Here is a 23,775-nt window from a genome sequence, read left to right as displayed (position 1 = left end):
AAGTATTAAAAAAAAAAAAAAAGACTATCACAATTTCATAATAGTGATTTATAAAGCAATTCTACACTCATTTCTCTTATTTGTACTCCAAATTAACTTGCCCTGTATAATTCTGACAGGGTGCCTATTATAACGACTATAAGATGAGAAAGAGCTTTACTTCAGAGGTAAAGCAGTTTGCCTGGGCTTGAAAACTACTTTAAGTGCTCGCTTCGGCAGCACATATACTAAAAAGTGGAAAACTACTTTAAGTGATAAACCTACCCAGTGCAATGTTCTTCCCACTAGATAACACCTTTCTTTTTATAATTTTTAATAGTTTAAGATTTGGTTATGCTTCTGTCATTATATTATTGACCTCATGAAAGCAACTATCCAGGATTTAATATATCTCAGATTCATAATGAAATTTCACCACTGGTCCTGTTTGTTATTCTGGAAGTTTTGCACCTTTTGATACCTTTGTTTGCCTGAATTATCTCCAGTTAAGTGGTACTACATCTCTGCATTTGAAAGATTTTTCAGTGCTGAGAAAAAAAAAAAATCAAACAAGGACATTCACTTCAGCTGGAGCTACCTTCCTAAGACAAGAAACACACTGATCCACATTTTCAGGGTGGGCATACATTCTCTCAGAAGAAGAAAAGACGAAATTGTAATATGACTAGTGACCTACTACACTGACTTTGTCAAACAAATTCTAAGATTTTATGCTGAAATAAGGAGAGACATATTAGAAAATTCATAAGCTAGTCTTTTTGTGGAAATACAGTCGTATTCAATACATTAAATCTAGATATGCTGAAATTTTAAGAATCGTGACAGATTTATTCCCCCCTCTAAAATGCACTGCTAATACAAAAGCTCAATAAATATTTATTGACTAGATGAAATATTTTAATTCACGTTCTCTAAATATGTCGGACTTTAAAAGGCTCTTAGAGCCAGACAGCCATGTAAAAGCTAAGTGCAGTAATATGGAACAGGCCCTATGACAGAAGCACATACAGAAACACTAGGAATGTAATGGAGGAGGGGGTCAATTCTTCCTGTGGGAGGTCAGCATGGTAAGTACATAGTTGATGAACACTGGTAAGTAAGAGTTCAGGTTCTTTCATGAAGCCCTAACATAAAGCTTTACAAATCATTCTCCCCAAGAGGCAGAAACACTATTTGTCAAATATCAAAACATAATTATAAAAGAAAAATAATGTACTGCCAACAAGCAGTCAGTAGTGTTGTGTGGAAAACTTTTACAATGGCTGTTTAAACATATAATATATTGTGGGGAGCCACGCTGGCAGATTAAGAGCAAAATGGCGCATGCGCTTTTGAGGAACAAGATGTGATTGGCTGACAGCTTATGTAAGATGTGAATGAACACTGCGGGACCCTTAGGTGGTGGAAGGGAATGATCATGCGCGCGCTGCATGATAGGGCTGCTCATTGGCTATTACAAACCGTATATATGTGCATGAACTTCCATGTAGGGGAGGAGCTGCGGGGCCCCGGGAGCGGTGGACCAGCACGGGTTCCCGGCGCTGCGGCGTGGTGCGCCTGGCGGAGACCCCCGGGGCCCCGGACGGGGCTGCTTCCAGCGGGGCGTCCCAGGGACAGGGCTGCCCCCAGATCGCGGCGCAGGAGAGCGCAATAAAGAAGCTTGCCACCCTGTGTGCCCCCGGGTCGTTCTTGATGGTGAGAGCGACAATATATTGACACACCAACTTCCTTAGTGAATTTAAAGAAGCTCTGTATCAGCGCTGTTCAACAGAAACACAAAGCACACCTCTTGGTAATAAAATCAAAAAGAAACAAAGTCAATTTTTTTTTTTTTAAAGATTTTATTTATTTATTTGGCAGAGAGAGATCACAAGCAGGCAGAGAGAGCGAGAAGGAAGCAGGCTCCCGGCTGAGCAGAGAGCCCGATGCGGGGCTCGATCCCAGGACCCTGGGATCATGACCTGAGCCGAAGGCAGCGGCTTAACCCACTGAGCCACCCAGGCGCCCCAACAAAGTCAATTTTAATAAAATACTTAATTCACTATATCCAAAAGATTACACTTTCAACATGTAATTAATATAAAAAGATACTTGAGATAACTTATATTCTTTTTCTATTAAGTCTTCAAAACCCAGTGTGTATTTTATGCTGATAGCACCCCTCAGTTCAGACCAGAAACATACCAAGTGCTCTACAGTCACATGTGACCGCTATCTATCACCCTTAACAGTGTAGCATTGTCGTATCTTTGAAATTCCTCTCAGCTGAACTCTGTGAGAAAGCTGCAAGTCTGAAGTTAGAATGCAGATGCACTGTCCCAGATAATCAACCAAAATTCAATAGTGTGTATAAAATCAAATAATCACCATAATAATGTTATCCAAACACTTTCTTTTTACTGAAGTATTTCATGATTGGACACTCGTAAGAAAACAAATAGATTCCTTCTAACTCCAACACTTCTTTCCTTCAATTCAGACTCTGGCTATGAGACGCCCTCAGAGTAAGAGACACTGTGACACCTCCTACAAACTTAGTATCAAAGACTGCCTATGAAAGTGGAAGGTAGGAAAATCCTGAGAAAGAAGCTAAAACTGAAAAATGGTGTATTCTTTCCCATTTTAAGCATATAAATAAGAAATCTTTCTTTTAACTAAAAATGAACATTCAAACCATTTATTTCATCAAGAGGATACTACTAGAAAGAACTGTTCCAGGCCTCAGAAATACAGTCCCCCAAGGGAGTTTCATTCTACTAGGAATAACAAGCAATGACAAAGAGAAAAAACATATTTCTTTGGGTTTACACACACAAACACAGAAAAGAGAAATAAAAAACAAACACAAAAAGGGGGATGGGGGTTATCAAAAATTGATGGAAGAAAACAATTTTCAAATAAGGCAGTCAGAGTCAGCTCCCTAAAAGGAGACATTTGAGCATGAATGTAAAGGGAAGTGAAAAGAATGAGTAATGAGGACAGCGAAAAAAAATATTTTATGTCCAAAATAAAATAACGCTAAAATAAGCTAACCCCTAAACAATAACTTACATGGTCACAATGTGGATTTATTTCACTTACCGGAGGATTGATTTCATATAATTCTTTATTCTTGGCAATTGTGTCATTTATCTTCTTTTGCATATGCGATATATGCTGTTCATAGGAGCCATCATTAGGAGTCTTCCCAGCAATCTGAATGCCACCAGGCGTTGGTAAAGCTGCTAAATATACACCTGTGGCCGACTTGTAAAAACAATGGGGGAAATAATCAGAAAAAACTATCTAAATAATAATAGTCCTTAAGTTTTCACATTTATGAAAGAGGTCTTTGCCTTAGAGGAAAAATATAATTAGCAACAGTGCATGTACTGGACCTACATTGGAAGAGTGCAGAAACACGTAACTGGTAACAGGCATTGGTTGCTTCCGGCGAGAATCCTGGGTAGGCAGGTGGGACAGCAATGAAAGAAGGATTTGCTTTTCACTGCATGCCCAACAGCACTTTTCAATTTTTACCTTATGATTGTAAAAAATAAACTGCATTGAAAAATAGTGTAGAAAAAAAAAGTTTAAAAGTTGTTGAAAAGTAAATGTTTCATGATTGATTAAATAATTTCCCTTTAAAGTGACAAAGTAAAAGGGAAACTTTTGCAAAGCCAGTGAAGAAACTGAACTTCAAAAAGGACAGGAAACTTACTCAAGATCATACTGTCAATAAACGTCGAGAAGAGATTTGAATATGTTGCTCTTTCTAAAATCCAAGAACCTGGGACACCTGGGTGGCTCAGTTGATTAAGTATCTGCCTTCAGCCCAGGTCACAATCCTGGGCTTCTGGGAAGAAGCCCCACCTCAGGCTCCGTACTCAGCAGGGAGCCTGCTTCTCCCTCTCTTTCTCCCCCTCCCTCTTGCTTGTGGGCTCTTTCTATCTCAAGTTTAAAAAAAAATCTAAAGCCCGAGAACTTTTCATGACACCACCCCACTTCATAATTACCAAGAAAGGAAACTACTTAATATAGATTTATTTTAAATATTTAATTAAATTACTATTAATCTCTGACTCTGTAATGGTACCACATGCCAGCAATATTAGAAAACTATTAAAGGGAATATGAAACACAGTATTTTCACACACACACACACACACACACACACACACCCTTATGTGTATTTACATTTAAACATACTTACATAAGCAAAGCAACAAATATATATATATATGTTATATAATATATATATTATATATATATATATATACAAGTATAAATATCAAATTGTTAACATCAAAGGAGTAGAATGCAGACAAGAAAAGACATTTCTTTTAACTCTGGACACTGTGTATTCTGAACTGTGTAATATTTTTTTTTTTTAAAGAAAGTGTATGCAAGTGAGTTGGGGGGTGGGTGGGGGAGAGGAGCAGAGAAGGAGAGAGAGACTCTTCAGCAGGCTCCATGCCCTGTTGAGCCAATGCAGGGCTCAATCTCCTGACCCTGAAATCATGATCTGAGCTGAAATCAAGAGTCAGACACTCCTGTGTGGGTTATTATTATTCTTTCTAATCAAATGCCAATTTTGTGAAAGTTCATCCTAAAAAGGGTATGATACTCTATGATGATGTCTGTGCAGTAGATGAAGCCGATCCTCAGAAGCTCTCTCTCCTGGTTTGTTAGTGCCCATGACTGTGTCTATGACCCAGTCTCTAATACTCAAGCTCAGAACCCTCCTGCCATATGAAACTTTAGCACACCACTTCTAACACATTCTAACTGTGCTCACTAACAAGGCAACAGCCCAGAAAGCTTGAGAACACAGACTCTGGAATAAGACAGGCCTAGGTTTGAAATTCAGTTCCAGTATATGTAATCATACCACTTTGGACAAGTCTCAATCTATCACAGCATCCATTTTCCCCTCTAGTAAAGTAACCTTGCATTCCTTTTGGAGTAGCACAGAGCCAGACATGCAGTAGACATTCATCAGAGATCAATTATCACGGAAGCTACTCCTGGGGCCTTGAGACTTAAGTGCACAAAGTAAACCACAGCACAAAGACCAAAATCTCAAACAATTATAATGAGTGTCAGTAGTGGTCAAGAAGGAAAAGACTAGCAAGAATCAGAAAAGGCAGTATTTTAGGCAGACGCTGAAAAATTACACAAACTAGTTTTCTGGGGCTCAACCACCAGAAGTATTTGATACAGCTGGCACAATGCTTTTTAAATCTTTGGATCTGAATCAAGTCTTGGTTTCACAAACACCCACCAATAATGACAGTTTTGTATTCAGCCAAATTATACATGTATAATAATTGCTAAGCATGAAAGTTTTTAGATGAATGAATTATAATGAACACTTTCTTCACAAGTTAATCTAGATATCAAATATTTTAATATAAATCAGATTACTTTCATTAATCATTGCAAATTTCTCTTGCTATAGAAATCATGATTACCTGATTAGTTTATCATTATCACACAATTATCCCCTACATACAGCAATTTACATATTTGTAAATGCATGAACAGGAAATAGTTTAGCATTTAATCTACAAATGCATACTGAGAAAAAAAATTCTAGTTCTATAAATTTCTTTATATTAAATTTCTATGCATCTCAGAAAGATGGCAGAGAATTCCAATTTGGAAAGTGCCAGTGTCACAGATAAAGATTCTAGCTAGCCAAGTGTCTAAAATAGGAGAGGATTTCCATAAATACTGTTAATCAGTTTCTACCTGGTCAGTATATATTATGCAGGCACCTAGTTCTCTGGGTCTCAAACAACTTATAAAGACAACTCTCGCGGGTGCCTGGGTGGCTCAGTGGGTTAAGCCGCTGCCTTCGGCTCAGGTCATGGTCTCAGGGTCCTGGGATCGAGTCCCGCATCAGGCTCTCTGCTCAGCGGGGAGCCTGCTTCCCTCTGTCTCTCTCTGCCTGCCTCTCCGTCTACTTGTGATTTCTCTCTGTCAAATAAATAAATAAAATCTTTAAAAAAAAAAAAAAAAGACAACTCTCACTCTCCCCTATGATGACTTTCTAGTCAGAACTTCTTTTCTAATAAGACAAGGTGAACATAAAGCTGAGATAAAGACCTTCCCACTCCCTCACAATGTTTCTTTTTCTATTTTTTTAAAGTAGGTTCCCAGCCCAGTGCAGGCTCAGACTCATGACCCTGAGATCAGGACCTGAGCTGGGACGAAGAGTCAGACGCTCAACCCACTGAAACACCCAGCACCCCTCTACTGCCTCGCAATATATCAACACTTAAGAAAAACATACTTTAAAAAAAGAAAAAGAAAAAGAAACACATACTTCACTGCACATTCCACTGTTGACCACAGGAGCACATTTACGATGAAACTTAATTCCATATCCAGCCATAGGCTGTTTCATATGTATTGCTTTATTTCTTCATACAACTAAAGATTATTTTAGCATAGTGGTCCTCCCCCTCAGGAGTGACTGTGCCCCTGCAGGGACATCTGGTAATGTGTGGAAACATTTTTGTCCATCACACTGAAGGGAAGCCATGAGCATTTAGTGGGCGGAGGCCAGGGTGCCTGCTAAACATTCTACAGTGACCACAACAGCCTCCTACAATGAAGAGGGTTCCAGTCCCGAATGTCAACTGCGCTGAGGAGAAATCTTGTCTTAGCAATGCATAAAAAATAATCACGTCCAGAAAAATGATGACCCACTTACTAAACAAGCTACACGTGATAATTTTTAGAAATCTCACTATTGAGATTGTCAGAATATAAAAATATAATAATATAAATATAAATAAATTCTATATAATTTCATTAATTGAATTTTAAATAATTCATAATTATAAAAATAAAATGTTTAAAAGCCTATCACCCTATTTTTTACTTCCTATAATGTCCCAACCCTTAAAGATCTTAATGCCAGTTTCTTTAAATAAGTCCTTTTAAAAGACTCTTTGAATCACATGAAACAGAATCTATTACAACTACAGGAATCACAAAACAAAACCAAAACATCTAAACTTACCGCTAAGCCCATCAACATATTTTCACCCACTGTGATCTGAATTCTCAGTCCAAATAAAGCATTCATTCCTTTGAGTTTTAGTTTATTCATTAGCTGAGTATGCACTTCATATTCCATAAACGGCAACAGATTACTGATAGCTGTGGCATTTGCTTCTGCCTGTGCTTTCTTTTTCAAGCGACATAACCTGTTAAGGAAAATAATTCAGTCACTAGACAGTATTCCTGGTACTATCTCAAGAAATGTCCAATTTTTAAAACTTTCTATAAGTGTACTTAATTAAAACATTTACTTGTTTCAAATGGGCTTATTAAGTTATATCAATAATCTTTTCTGTCAGTTTTTTCATTGTGTATTCTTTCACTAAAAGTCCTATCTTAATAAATGAAAAAGAAAAATCTCAAAAATCTCTAGAAATGAAAAAATTACCAGTCAGAATCACTAGAGAATATAATTTAAAATCTTAGGTTTCATAACTCCATGTGGTCATATGATGAATGGACAGCAAAGGAAAAAAGTTAATTTACTCATTCAAAGAACACAAAACTTTCCTGAGCATCTACCATGTGCTAGGCCCTGTTCTAGACAGTGAGCACTAATCAACAAACAAAACACGGAGCCCCTGTTCTCATGGTTATATTCCAGTGGAGGGGGATGGGAATAAACAAAGAAACAAGGTAAGGTTGGATTATGTTGAAGACTCAGGTGTCTGAAGAAAATGAACCAGGTGACGTGAATTGGAATAACTAGAGAGAAGGCCTCACAAGAGAGAGGATACCTGACTTGGGATCTTAAAAACAAGATGGAACCAGAAAGCTAGAGAAACACAATTACGGAAGGGGGCGGATGTATTAGCAGAACCAAAAGGAAACTACTGTGCTAAAGTGAAGTGAGTAAGGGTGAGAGCAGCATGGATGGGGGTGCAGTTAAATGGGGACATGATCATGTTAGGGGCTTACAGGTCATGCTAAGCAATCTGATTTATTCTACCAGCAATGAGAAATTCAGGTAGGTTTTTAAGTAGTAACATGATCCAATTTATGTTTTAAGATATCACTTATATTCCTACACAGAACATGGAATAAGGATGACAGAACTGATGAGGAAATGGTAACAAAAAGCAATTTAGGTGACATTGACAGCTTAGACTAAAAAGGTAGCAGTAAAGATGAAGGAAAGATCCCCAAACTAACAAAGGGTATCAATGTTAGTAGTTACCAATCTTCAGCTTGAGAGTTCATTAAAAAACAATCACTAGGGGGACGCCTGGGTGGCGCAGTTGGTTAAACGACTGCCTCTGGCTCAGGGCGTGATCCTGGAGTCCCGGGATCGAGTCCCACATCAGGCTCCCAGCTCCATGGGGAGTCTGCTTCTCCCTCTGACCTTCTCAATCACAATCACTAGGACCCATCCCCAGAGTTTCTCATTCGATAGGTCTGGAGTAGAGCCTGAGAATCGGCATTTCTATAAGTTTTCTCAAGGATGGTGATCCTATTAATCTAGGGATGACACTCTGAAAACTGCTGGTGGACATTAACTCCCTCCTACCTAAAACAAACAAAACATGGATAAATTGTGTATTTCTAAGAATCTTCTGAAAAGCATCACAGGATGAGGGCAAGGGGTTAGTGGAAAGTATAAACATAAGGAGACACCACAAAGAGGTTCTTTTGTGGTAAGGGAACACAGTTCTGTGTCTTAACTATGGTGGTGGTTACACAAATCTACTTGTAGGATAAAGTTGCATAGAATTATACATATACACACAAATACACAAATGAATGCAAATTTTAAAAAGTGTAAAAACTGAGTAAGGTCTGTAGTATGGTTAACAGTTAACAATGTTAATTAATTGTTAACAATTAATAAAGTTAATTTGCTAGTTGATATTCTACTATAGCTGTATAAAATGCCACCAATGAAGGAAGCTGGGTGAAGACTACGCGGGATTCTTTGTACCACTTTTGCAACTTTCTGTGAGCCTATCACAGTCTAAGGAAACAAAACACAATGAATGATAATGAAAAGAAATAACAATAAAAAATTTTTCAGATATTAAAACTATCCATTAAAGAGTCAGTCACAGGTTATAACATATAATAAAAGATTTGAAAAAGAACAAAATGAAACTTACAGAATAAAAAAAGATTATCAAAAATTTAAAACCCCAATTATTGGGCTTACTGAAATATTAGAGACAGCTGATGAGAGAATTTAATATAGATAAGAAAGTATCCAAAATATGTCATAGACAAAATGACAGAAAATACAGACAAGAGAATAACACAAAGGAGGTAGCGAGAAAGTCTAACATTTTTAATTTCAGTATCAAGAAGAATGAGATGAAACATAGGAGAACTAATATCTAAAAACTGTCTGAAGCACATGAAAGAATCTACAGATTCAAGAATCCCAATATAAAGCAATTAAGATAAAAGAAATCCATACCTAACATTTCACAAGGAAACTGCAGAAAACCAAAGACAAACAGAATAACTCACACATAGCCTGGTTGTAGGGGAGGGGGACAAATAGTAAAAGTTAATCTAATAGGTTATTTCTCAATAGTAGTAATGAAAACCAGAAGGCAATGGAAAAGTATCTTCAATGTGCTGCAAGAAAATAAATGGCAGCCCAAAACCTTTTCAAGGTAAGTAAATATTTTCAGACAAGCAAAATAGACAGTTCACCAGCAGCAGACCCACCAAAATAAATACTAAAGGGTATTAGCAAAAGAAAAACAATCCAAATAGAAGGTCCAAGATGTAAGAGGAAATGAAAGCAAATGTAAATAGATCAGAAATACATTTGAAAATAAAACTTGGGGTGCCTGGGTGGCTCAGTGGGTTAAAGCCTCTGCCTTCAGCTCAGTTCATGATCCCAGAGTCCTGGATCAAGCCCTGCATCAGGCTTTCTGCTCACCGCGGAGCCTGCTTCCCCCCCTCTCTGCCTGTCTCTCTGCCTACTTGTGATCTCTGTCTGTCAAATAAACAAATAAAATCTTAAAAAAGAAAAGAAAACTCAACATGACTTTGTAAAATAACTGATGCAGAGAGGTTAGTCAGGAGGACAGTGTCAAAGAATACCACATTTGGCATGAAGAATTAGACACAGCAAGGGGATCATTAGTTAAAATAAAGAAGGCTAGGGGCGCCTGAGTGGTTCAGTCAGTTAAGAGTCTGCCTTTGAGGGCGCCTGGGTGGCTCAGTGGGTTAAGCCGCTGCCTTCGGCTCAGGTCATGATCTCAGAGTCCGGGGATCGAGCCCCACATCGGGCTCTCTGCTCAGCAGGGAGCCTGCTTCCTCCTCTCTCTCTGCCTGCCTCTGCCTGCTTGTAATCTCCATCTGTAAAATAAATAAATAAAATCTTTAAAAAAAAAAGAGTCTGCCTTTGACTCGGGTCATGATCCCAGCGTCCTGGGATCGAGTCCCATATCAGGCTCCTTGCTCAGAGGGGACCCTGCTTCTCCCTCTGCCTGCTGCTCCCCCAGCTTGTATTCTCTCTCTCTCTGATAAATAAATAATAAATAAATAAGTAAACAAAATCTTTTAAAAATAAATAACAAAATAAAATAAAATAAAACAATATAAAATAAAATAAAGAAGGCTAATATGAAAGAAGTGGAGAAAAATCAGTGGTTCAAAAAGTAAATGACACCTACAAGACTTCAAAGTTGGGTATTTAAGTATATGAGTCTGAAGCTCAGAAGAAAGTTCTAGACTAGAGTTGTAAATGTGAGAGTCGCAAACATACAAAAAGCACACAGGCTTATAGGAGTTGATGAGTTCAACTGGCGAGAGAGCTTTGAGAAGAGGGTCCAGACCCATGGCCTTTCTAGGATCAATAAAAGGAGGAGGAATCAACAAGGAGACTAAGGATTATGCATAAAGGTAGGAAAAACCTGGGGCAGGCTATGGCAGGAGGCACTATGAAGTCAAGAAGTATGAAGGAGAAAATGATCAACTGTGTGATACTGCTGAGATGTCAAGTAAGAGGAAGACAGAACTGCTCAATGGATTTGGCAACCTAGCAGTAGTTAGTGACCTAGACAGTAACAGCTACTTCCTGCATGACAACCACAATTTATCATGTCCTACTCCAGGACATTTTAAAAGGAACTGTCAACAGCTAAATGAATTAATAAAAGAAACACTAGATGGCATTGTTCTTTAAAAGAAAAAAAATTAATTTCTAAAATGTATTACATAATGTCCCTAAATAGAGACACATTACTAGCCCACAACAGGTTAATTAGTAATCTTCATAATAATAAACGTCTGTACAGAATTTAAGTGTTTAAAACTGCTTTTGTATATGAACTTTTTTGAGTTTTATAAAGAGCGTATTCTTCCTCCCAATTTTGTATGTGCTTAAACACAAGATTTGGATAACAGTGCCCAGCCTGCCCAGGATCACACAGGTTGGAAGGAGTATAGCTGACATTTGAAACATGTCTATTTGACTTCATACTCCATAACTCTTTCAAGGACCCTAAGTAGTGTTTGCGTAAATATACCTTGCTTGAATAAGACAACCTTTTCCAATAACGGTTGCATCTATTGGGAGGTCTATAGTTGTAAAGAGAACATCAGGAACTTTTTGTTTCCTGCAGTTATAGCAGTATGTGAGATGAGCTGGGAATGGCATATTTAGTTCATCATATGGTATGTGGCAAAATCCACAGCCAGCAGGCAAATTTTCTTCTAGCCTGTATGAATACACAAAGAAAACAAATGAAGACATCTTTAAAATTCTGTGCATTTTTTTCAAAAACATATTTTTCATATACAGTACTTATATACACACTACACTGCAACTTCTACCACCATAGGTTATGAGAGTACCACTATGACTACTAGAATTAAAAATGACCATGAAATCAGAACCATACTCTTTCATATGAGAGAAAAGACTTACATAAGTAGCCACTGATTTGCATCAATTCATACGTTTGAGGATGTCCCACCTGACAAAAACCACTATTATCCCAAAGGTTGCTCTTTGTGATACAACATAAAAAAACATGGTTAAATACCAATATAACTCAAATAGAATCACACACACACACACACACACACACACACGAATTCCCAAAAAAGAAAAACCTCTTTAACCAATCTAACAATTTGGGGAAAAAAAAAAAACTATGATTAAAAAAAAAACCTATTCAAAAATAGGCATAATCTTACATTTCCAATTTCTAGTGACTGCTTTAAGATTTCTGAGAACCGTTTCACAAGCAACATATGTATCATATATAAACCACAAAGGACCACACACAACCTTCCCAATCACTGTAAAATGTTTGTTATAATAATGTTTATGAATTCATTTTAGAATGATTAAGTATTTTTTTCATTCATCAAATCTCAGGAAATTCGGGGAACAACAGAAATGAAAGCAAAAGGAAGTTCATGGAGAACTCCAGACTTTCACAAAGCCACACCTTCTAGGGCTCCGGAAAGACATGGGTTCTCAATTCACTCCAAGCTAAAGCGACCTGTTAGAAGTTGAAACTTGGCAAGTGGACAAATTAAAGAGAAAGGAAATTGTACTGTATCTATTATGAGTCAGGCTTCTTGCAAGTTCCTTGTACATATTATTTCACTAAATATCCACAATAACCCTCTAAATCTAATCACTCCCAGATATTCTTCTTTTATTGTTGAGATGGCATTCTGGTATATTAGAAGTAATAGAGAAATCAAACAGATTCTAAGTGGAGTTGTGCGACCACACACAAATCTTTTAACCTCTCAGAGCCTCATCTCTAAAACTAGAATAATAATACTTACCCAGAAAGGCTAATAAGCATAGCTAAATACACCCAATATAATGTGCAGCGAACAGTAACAAAAACTAGTTCTTCTTGGTCTAAAACTAACTGGAGATACTAAATAACTTATTCAGTCACACTAAATACTAAGTAGCAGACCTCAGATTCTAATGTCAGGTTGTTTGAACCAAAGCCCATGAGTTACAAAAAGACATAAAAGGATGAAAACTGGGGCAATTTTTAACTAAACACCTCACAGAAAGTTGAACTTAAGTGATTTAATATTATAGGCATAAAAATAGAAGTATTTAAATTTAGGAAAACATTTGAAATATGAAATCTAGAAAAGGGACTATCTCTGAATATTGAGATCATGGGGAATGTTTTCTTCCTTCTACTCTCCTATATTTTTCAAATTTTCTCTAGTAAGCAGAAATAATTGTATAGCAAGAAAGAAGGGCATTTTCCTCTTTTGCAGATTGGGATGGTATCTGTTGCAATAGAATGCCATAAAAGAGAATTCACTGTATCCACCCAAGCCAGAATATCAAAATAATCAAGCTGCATGGGAAAGGTCATTTGTTCAATTGGACTTCTAACCACTGAAGAATGAAAATCAACTGACATGTGTCAGAACTATGGAGCATCACTGGGACAACTCACCAGCAGGCAAGTTTTCTCAACAGAACACTCTGATTTTTAATATACTTCACAATGTTCCACATCTCTATTTTCCTATTTATGATGACTTTCAATACTCAGTAATATATTATAGTCAAAATCCATTTTTAATACAAGCTAAAGAAGAAACCAACCAAGGTCTTCTGTTTGCCTGCCTGAGGTAGAATATTTTTGTTATACAGAGACTGGCAAATTTACACTAAAAATAAAGCAAGTATGCAAACAGTGGAGTGAGGGGTAATTAAAATTTACATTATCCAGGTATACTCTGGCACCAAACAGTTTTCTCTATGTGTATTTGATAATCTCATCTGTTTATGGGAAGCATTTTTGACATTTGTGGAAGTCTACAGATTAAGGGATGAATAAATAAACTAAAAAGTAATCTCATTTAATTTCATTTTCACTTTCTCTTTCACAAACATTAAAGTTATACTTCACTTTCTAGGAGCTTTTATATATAATTTTGGTAAAATAGTGTTTTGTTTTATAAATTATAAATTTTCTTTATGCAAATTGTTTTACAACCTTTTTCTGTTTCAGGAGTAAGACTAAGGGAAAGGAAAAAATAAAAAATTATTTCTATACTGTAATAAACAAAAAATATATACTTGAAATTCTTTGATAGTCACACATGTAATTTATCAAGATACTAGGAAAATTATAATAAGGTGTGTCATGTAGTATAGAACAGTACTTCTTTAGGTAAAAAGCAGTAAAGTGTGCTGGTCCTGATCCCTACAGTGTACCGCTGAAACCCACCCTCATACAGAACTATCCTGGCTCTAAAGTTAAAAGTCAACTTCTCCCTTCCTTGCCCTTATAGAAAAGAAGCCAGGCTGCCATGACAACCTCTGTTCCAAACAGCCCTCCACGGTGCCATCCTGCAGAAATCTAGGGTTGAGTACAGCTGCCGTGCCGGATGCAGATAAAATACAGACCTCTTCACTATAAGAGAAAAAAATATTAAATAGTTATTATCTCCAGGCAGCCTAGCTTTGGAAAGTGTTCAATATCAAAGTGATTATAAGGGTGACAATTTAAATTCAAGTTAGACTCTACTAAATATTAATCATATCATAGGATTATCTCCTACCCTAGAATAAAAAACAGAAATAATTATTAAAATGAAAAGGGCAAGAGTTATTACTTTAGAAGTATAAAAGATAAAGTATAATATGAATGACAATAAATTCCTTTAAATATGGTAAAACGGACAAATACTGAAATGTTTCAAAATAAAAGTAGTAACAAATCATATTGCTGAATTCAGCAATAATCCATAAAACTACATTAAAGCACTCTTTAAATGACACTGAAGTTTATTAGTTACTTTAAAAGCTTAATATGTAATGATCAATATCATTATTGCTATACCTTACTTTAAACTTAATAACAAAAGGTATTTGAAACAAACAGTATCCAAAATACACTAAATGGAGCTTAAACTACATCATTATATGTATGATTAAAAAGTTATTTTCTAAAGAATTCTTTCTTTATTACATATTACCTAATTTCAAATGATCAATAAAATTATTGAATGAGATCACCTAAAGCAAATGACAAAAGTAGCAGTCAAGGGACAAAATGATGAAAACAAAGTATAAATGGACCAGAACCCTGAAAGGACATGAAAGAAATGGTCACTTGATCGGTAATTGAGTAGAGAGAGGCCAGGCTTAAAATGTTTAAGTGGGCACTGGAAATGTCAAAGAATAATGTGGAGTCACGGAGAGTACTGGATTAAGTAAGAAGGAGCTATGAAAGCAGAAGTACATTTCAGAGAGTTAATCCGGTAATAGTAAATCGGATGGATTAGAACAGAAAAAAAATTTGTAGATAGGATTTAAACACAAAGACTTGTTTTGAGGTTCGGAGGGAAAAAAGAAGCTTGAATCAGGTGAATTCAAACATCTAGGTAAATTGACTCCTTTCTGTAGATCCCTGGATCTATCTGTGACCTAACCCCTGCCACACTGAATCTACACCTCTGGACTTCTCTGTATACTATTCTTCTGCCCTGGAACACTCCCCCTCATGCCTCCTCTCTTCATTCACATAATTCACACGCATTCCCTGAGATTTAGTTTGAAGTTTCAGTTACTTCATTAACACTTTTTTTTTTTCATTAACACTTTCTTCCGATCTTACTTCTAAACTCCAACCCTCTGGATCCCACAGCATCTCTATCATAAAATGTGTTATACTTGTCATAATCCTCCAGAAGAAATGAATCTGATGGCAAGAACGATCTTTTAAGGGCTCCTGGGTGGCTCAGTTGGTTAAGTGTCCCACTCCTGGTTTCAGTTCACATCATGATCTCTGGGTCATGGGATTAAGCCCTGAGTCAGGCTCTGTGCTTAGGAGTCTCTCTCTTCCTCTGCCCCTCCCCCTGCACTCTCTAATAAACAAAATCTTAAAAAAACGAAACAAAACAAAACAAAAAAACCCACCACTACACCTTTTAAAATTATAACCCTAGGGGGCACCTGGGAGGCTCAGTGGGTTAAGCCTCTGCCTTCAGCTCAGGTCATGATCCCAGGGTCCTGGGATCGAGTCCCACATCGGGCTCCCTGCTCCGCGGGGAGCCTGCTTCCTCCCACCCCAGCCTCTGGCTGTCTCTCGGCCTGCTTGTGATCTCTCTCTGTCAAATAAATAAATAAAATCTTTTTAAAAATTAAAAAAAAAAAACTAGTAACAAAAAACTATAACCCTAGGAACTGAAAGCATATGATACTAAAACTATGAATGAGCCAAGACTATCTACTGGGAAGTAAGGCAGGATAAGCATAAAAAATTATGATTTTAACACAAGTAGAACAGCTACACGGGGGACAAGAAGGTGCAAGAACATCATACATAGTCAGCAGAAGAAAAGAAAGGGCCCTCAGAAGATGAAACAGCATGTCTCTGTAATGTCCACATTTACTGGAGTCTAATCATTTTTCTCCTAACAATAAAGACCACCATAGGTACAAGAGAACTACTGGTGTAACAGCGGACAGTTAAGAATTATTCAAGAATAGGTGGGAAAATAAGATAGCAGAAGGTCAAACAATTTCTAGACGATATCTGTTATAAACTTTTTTTGTTAAGATTTTATTTATCTAGGGACGCCTGGGTGGCGCAGTTGGTTGGACGACTGCCTTCGGCTCAGGGCGTGATCCTGGAGTCCCGGGATCGAGTCCCACATCAGGCTCCCAGCTCCATGGGGAGTCTGCTTCGCTCTCTGACCTTCTCCTCGCTCATTCTCTCTCTCACACTCTCTCTCTCAAATAAATAAATAAAAAAAAAAAAAAAAGATTTTATTTATCTATTTGACAGAGAGAGAGTACAAGTATGCAGAGCAGCAGGCAGAGGGAGAGGGAGAAGCAGACTCCCCGCTGAGTAGGGAGCCCAATGTGGGGCTCGATCCCAGGACCCTGGGATCATGACCTGAGCCACCCAGGAGTCCCTGTTATAACTTTTTGAGTGGCTAAAAACAGGGCTCATCAATGGCAGTCATAAAGTTAAATCAGAACCTGAGTAAGGAACTGGGCAAAGTCTTGGTCAAGGTAAGAGTCAAAATAAGCCAGATGTAAATGGGCAAATGAGATGGATGGAAAATATCAAGCTGTGATCCAAAAGTGAAATTTTATAGTTTCAAATTTTTAAAGGTAAACAGTTTTGAGCAATAATGAAGTCCAAAATGTGGTTGAAAGTTAAGTGGGGATAGAGGAGGACTTGTGAATGAGAAAGCACAAGGTCAAGCTGTTGAAAGGAGGGTAATCATGTTCAACTGGTGGAGACAGCAGAGAATTAAGAAAGGCAGAAGAATATTTTGGAGGCAGAAAAGTCTGAACTGTGGAATGGCAAGGACTTTAAAGTAACAGAGTTTGTTGAGAGGAAAGGTAGGAGAAAAAGGAATTGAGAGTAAGGGTATGGAAGTCCCTTCCTAACTTGACAGAGACAAGAAGGATGATGTGTTGGTAGGATTAGTGAAAGAAGGCAGAAAGAGTTTACAGACAAACTTAAGAGAAAAATGGCAATTCATTTACAATAGATCAAGGGTCCCAATATTCCAGAGGAAGGAATCAGCAGGGCCACAAAATGGAGTAAAGTCGGCCTAGAATTAATACTTGCTGTGTGCCAGTATCAATTCTCATTTAATTCTTCAATAACCTTAATTAATAGGTGGTCTCTTTATCTCCATTTCAATCTATAAATTCAGGCTCAGAGGGATAGTTACTTTCCCAAAGTTTTACAGCAATTTAGTGGCAAACATGGCACACGGACCTCAGTCTGATGTACTCCCAAGGCCCGTGCTCCTAGATCATGCCACAATTCTTTTCTTTATACTTGCATAAAACTTTTACCCTTCCAGATGGCAATCTGTAAATTACAGCATCTAGGAAATCAAGTTATCATTTACCAGATGCTAGTTGATTCACTGTAGCCCACTACAGCATGACAGCCTAATGCTTTAGCATGTGATTTTATTTCTTGTCTGATTTCTGCCCACCACGCATCTCGAGTTTCTGGTTCATCTGAAAAATAAATTTTAAATCAGTTCACTACTCAATAGCACATTGTCTATATGATAAAGAAATGTTTAAAATGAACATACTTTGGAAGGCAAAGACATACTGGTCTATAACAGAATTTAAAACTAACTTCACATGTTTAAAATGTTATTTCTCAAAAGGCTTATTAACATTTTAATTCAATGTTACTTCCAAAACAGTTTAACATTTTAAACTTGATTGACAAAAAATAAACCAGCTAGTTCTACTGCTTTATTACTTCAGAGGACATCTATACTATAGAGAGGTATTTTATTACCTACAACTTAAAATGTAGACCCAGAGTTTCCAGATTCTAATCCTAAACTGAGAGGATATTCTGTGTCTCACTCACCTTGCTCAGTGAACATTTTGAGTCATATCCACAAATTTAATTTAAATTCTGATTTCATTTCCTGGTACCTATTTTTTTTTTTATAACCCACTATATTCTAGGTTCTTTCCAAGGCAAAGGTTTGTCAGTGTTAAAAAAGAGAAAGCCATGTAGCCATCCTTGTGGGTCCTAAAGCAAAGTAACAAGAAATGAAGGGACTAGCCAATTTAAAAATAAAGAAAGCAAATACATTTAAAGATTATTACAAATAATTTGGTTAATGTATATAAGGACAAATTTCAGTTAGTACATTGTAACTTCATATATGGTTCTGTAATTAAGAAAATGCCTCAGAATCACAGCACTGCATTTTATTACCACAGAGGAGTCCAATATTGCTTGTAATAAAGCATTATAAATGGAGCATCTGGCACACATCCTTCCTAATCACTTGCATTTAGCTGCAAAGTACTGGTGAAGAGCAGCTGCAAATTATAGTAACATTTCATGTGCAAAGATGTTAAAAAGAGAAACAGTCTATAATGAGCATATCCTAATGTATTTCTTTTTGGAGCCCATTCCATTTGGGAACAATTTGGGATAGAAAAAACTTAATCTAACTCAAAATAGGATGCTAACCTCCTGCTGTAAATTTTCCATATAAAAGGCACTATTAAAACTGAAAATCGAACAATCCAAAAGCTTTCTTTTTTGAATTTCAGTACATAATCAGTTTTCAAAATGTTTTTTTAAATAAGCAGAATAAGTAGAATTATACTCACTAGTAAAATACTGATGACAGCAAAATAAAGAAAGGTTAAAAGGCTTGTTTTAGCTGACATTCCTAGGATGTAATTTTGTTTCCTCCACAGGGAGGATGATCAGCAGAATAGAGAAATGAGATAAAAGCCAGAGCTACAAATGATGCCAGCCAGTTCTCGTATTAAAGTTTTGGATCCAAGACAGAGCTACACTAAAACTTTCTTTCAGAAAAAAAAAAAAAAAAAAAAGAAATCCAGACTCCAGGAAACTGAGGAAGAGATCCAAGGACAAGATAAAATAAAGAAAGAAGAAAAATAGAAAAGACTACAATATGGTATTAGCAATCAATATTATGAATTAAGAAAAGTGTAAGGCAATTAGGTAGCCCTATTTTGTGTAAGAAATGTGTAAGGCAATTAGGTAGCACATACATTATTATGTTAAAGAATTTCTTCATATTCCCCCTGAAATACAGACATTAACAGCACAAATACACTCTCAAATCCATTCTCTTTTTTAGGTATACATGTTCCCAGAAAAATTTGGGTATCTATTTAACGTCTTCCTTTCTTAATAAGGGAATTTTTAACATAAGACAAAAATTTACTCAAGCAGTTGCTCAATCTATCAACTTATTTATGATTCTCTAAAAGTAAGTATCATAGATATAATAGAAATGTATCTCAGTTTGGAAAACAACAATTTTCCCTGAAAAGCTGTGTAAAATAAAGTTTAACTTTTTTTTAAAACACTAGTAGAACCTGCTATTTACTTTTTAAACCTTTCTGGGAATTTAAAATATTATTTGCTAAAGCAAATAACTGTATACTATGTTTCTATAAAAGCAGATTTTCTCACATTAGATTTGCCTACATCTGTGCCACAAGTAATACATGGTAGCCTTTCTGTTTTAAATTGAATTTTACAGAAAGTAATCCATAACATTATTTTTTAAATTAATTTTTTTAAAATGGAGGAAGTTACTTTTTTAAGTTCAGGATATATTTATTTAGAAATGGCCAGCATGTCTAAATGGGAAAGTAGGTAATAATTACTATGAAATACATATAACCACATAGAATACAAAGTTTATTTACATCAAACTTACCTTGGTATAACACACAAAATAATCAGATAATTAAACCAAACACTATGAAAGAGTAAGTGGCTGATTTAAAAAAATAATAATAAACAAAACAAAAAGCTGAATGCAGCACAAGTGGAGCATTCATATTCTTCTGGCAGGTTCACAAGCAGCCTTTATTTTGACACATGAGCCACACAACTGCACATGGGGATGCCATTGTTGTATTTAATACAATATTTACAAGTTTAATAAAAGCTAAAGAGTTACATAACAGGGGAGCTAAGGAAGCAAATGGCATATGTCCACACTCCAAAGAATTTGTTAAATTTTGTTTTTGGCTTAAGCAAAAGCTCAGAGAACAAAGGGTTTTGCAAAGCAGATTCAGCAGACAGGAGCCAGAAACAGTGGATATTTTGGCGCATGCTTGGATCAGGTGACAGTACAGACTGAAAACTATGGCAGCTCACTGAAATGGTTACAGAAAGTAATGGCCCTAGATTCTAGGTGAAAGCAAGGCAAGCATACAGTAGGGAGCACTTCATCACAAACTAGGAATTGAATTAACAATAATTATCTACAACTGTAAGCAAGAAGCCAAAGGATGAATTTGTTGGCTATTAAATTTAGGGGTTATTTAATTAAAATAAAATTAAGAATAGTCAATTTAATTAATATTAAAAAATTAAATTTATCTTCAAAGTCTATATATTTATGGCAGAGATGAGCCAGAGAATATTCACATAGTAATGATTCAGCCTAACTTATATCACTGAAGATTCAGAAATATCACCATATTTAATCTTATAATAGAATTTTTAAAGCCTAAAAACTATTACCTGTATTGTTATGAGAAACACACTAGTTGAATTTGAATTGTTTTATCACTCTCCAAAAGTCAAAACTGAGGATCTACTATACTCACATAAAGGCAAAAACAAAGAGTCTGGCTTAAAAATTTATGGCAATTTTACATGCCACTCATGAAACTGGATACAGTTTAGTCACTTGAAGGAAATACAGCTGAGATGTGAAGGTCGCAATTAATCAACAATTCACAGATGTCAAGAAAAAAATATCTTCACTTTAAATACCATGCTCCTCCTAATAATCCATAGAATTATTTATAATTTTAAAAAGACCTCATTTTAGAAGAAATTTAAATTTATTTATTAAATAAATTATATTTAAAACTATATTACTTTTTTCTACTATGGGTCAAAACTCTTCATAGATAATATCACAAATCCTTTTTTTTTAATTAAGATTTTATTTTTAAATAATCTCTACAGCCAAAATAGGGCTCAAACTCACAATCCCAAGACTCGTATGCCCCACTGAGTGAGCCAGCCAGGTGCCCCACAATCTTTTACTATATCCTTTTATTTGTAGTCATGAACTGGGCTGTAGGTCAATACTTCAGTGATGCTTCATTTAGAGGTAATGTCTGCACACTTGGTTGGCATCACAATTAATTTATTTCACTACTGTCACTTCTCTAGAGCATGGCCATAGCTTGATATCTTGCCATCTTTTTAACATTTTATCTTATTTCTGAAATGCAGGTGAAACTGGTAAGTATTCCTATAATGAAAATAAATGTTTATATCTCAGAAAGTAAAGAAGTGAACAACTCAACATAATAGGCCTTTATAAAACTGAATCCCTTTGAGATTTTAGGCAATCTCACACTTGCAACTAAGAAATAATGACTATCTAAAGTGTTCAATTTAATTCTGTTTTTACATAACTCTGGAAGAGAATTCTGCCACTGAGAATCTTTACATCTGACTTAAAGAAAAAAAGGAAATGGACAATTATTCAATCTAATTTTTAAATAAACAAGAAGAGATTTTAAACAAGATCAAATGTTAGGTGGGCTCAAATAAACATTTTTAATAATGATAATCTATCTTGTCAATGGACAGCATTAAGAAAGCCACATTCTTAAATACCTTAAAATATTATTCCAACACAAAACAACTTTTTGAAGAAGATAAATTTCCCCTAATGAAACAGCAATTACAGAGTTCAGATTTAAGTGTATATACAATCTCAAACCAGATGGGGATTCAGTACCAACCTAGGAACAACAGTTCCATCATAGAGGAAATGATGTGCAAATTCAGAGCAGGCATCAACTTGTGGTAATTTAGGATGTTAGGATGGTAGCTGGGATATAATCCATATTAGATCAAACTGGAGTCTTCACTATTTATAAAATAAGTCAGATATATAATCACTCCTGACCTGTGAGATTTCCCTTTTTATATATATAAAGTTATATATTAATTTACATGTCACCTTATAATAGTGTAATTAATATCCAGTTATATTAGATATATATAAAGAGTAAAATTTATAAATTAAGGAAATTATAAACCTGACTTTTTTACAGATAATAAGGAATTGACAGTAGTCAATATGCAGTTACATTATACACAAACAGAAGATTATTTTATTACAGTTATATGTTGCATTACGTATAAAGAGAAGCTCACACATCATACATGACTATATTTATGCCCACTGAACTCCATATACCTACTTCTTAAAACCTTATTAAAATTCTTAAAACCAAAAGCCGCTTAACTACTTTAAGTTTAGTTTTGCATATCTGCTCATGAGTACCTCTCAGATGTGGTAAAAATAACTGCTGGGGTCATCAGTAGAATTCAAGTTCCAAGAAAGCCTCTCTCCATTTAAAAACAACTATTACTACTACTACTACTACTACTACTACTACTACACACACAGCTAAATAGTTTAAGAAATAGCCTAGACTGGGTGTATAATCATGTTGTCTGCCTGGCTGAACAAACATGTTCCCAATCCCCAACATCATGCTCAAGACACAGTAGGCAAACCACAAACATCCACTGAATAAAAGATTTTTACTTAAAACTGAAAAAAAAAAAATTTAGATTATCAGACTGATATGTGTATTCTATTAATAGTTCCTTACACATCTGTTGACTCATTTTGTTAAAATATGTTTAAAGTAATAATTATACCTATTTTTCTTGGTTTTGATGATTAATTTTTGACCCCAAAGTAAAACAACTATAATTCAGATGACCAAAAAAAGAGTAACATTTTCTGAATTCAGACCACTAATATAAAGCTTCCCTTAGCACTAGCAGGGGTTCATTTATTAGAAGACAGAAAATCTCAAACATTATGTCCTAAACCTACAATCTAAAATAATAACTTTTTAAAATATTCTCAAAAACAAAAGTTATCTAGCTATTTTATTAACTCAGTACTTAAAACATTTGCTCTTAAAAATATTGTCTAAGTTTGGAAGCTATTTCAGACTAGCATTTTTTCAAACCACATTATATATCTACTTTATTGTTTCCTCTTGGGACTTCCTGAAAAAATATCTAAGCTCACAAGTACCCTACATGAAGAAAGAATAACAATTTTTTCTCAACTATACTGAGACTATTCCTAATTAAAAATTGTATCAGTTTGCTACCCAGAAATAACTTTCAGTGGTAAACTCAGAAGAAAGAAAAATAAATAGCAGAGCCATTTAAGAAGGAATGAGCTATGCCTTTTAAAATCTACTCTTAAAAT

General features: G+C 35.7%; 1 protein-coding gene across 22 annotated transcripts in view; it reads right to left on the bottom strand.

The window, feature by feature from the left end:
- Positions 1-23,775, bottom strand: part of C2CD5 (C2 calcium dependent domain containing 5) — a 109,098-nt gene that overhangs the window by 24,256 nt on the left and 61,067 nt on the right. For all 22 annotated transcript variants that reach the window (XM_044228439.1, XM_044228447.1, XM_044228444.1 and 19 more), the window contains 5 exons: positions 17,884-17,998; positions 14,322-14,417; positions 11,529-11,720; positions 7,013-7,199; positions 3,082-3,246 (listed from right to left, as the gene is read on the bottom strand). In XM_044228439.1, coding sequence (XP_044084374.1) covers positions 3,082-3,246; positions 7,013-7,199; positions 11,529-11,720; positions 14,322-14,417; positions 17,884-17,998 — 755 coding nt within the window. The remainder of the gene's footprint in view (positions 1-3,081; positions 3,247-7,012; positions 7,200-11,528; positions 11,721-14,321; positions 14,418-17,883; positions 17,999-23,775) is intronic.

The sequence above is a fragment of the Neovison vison genome, chromosome 12 (assembly GCF_020171115.1).
Source record: "Neovison vison isolate M4711 chromosome 12, ASM_NN_V1, whole genome shotgun sequence".
In the NCBI taxonomy this organism is placed as follows: domain Eukaryota; kingdom Metazoa; phylum Chordata; class Mammalia; order Carnivora; family Mustelidae; genus Neogale; species Neogale vison.
This window is presented reverse-complemented; position numbering and strand designations above follow the sequence as displayed.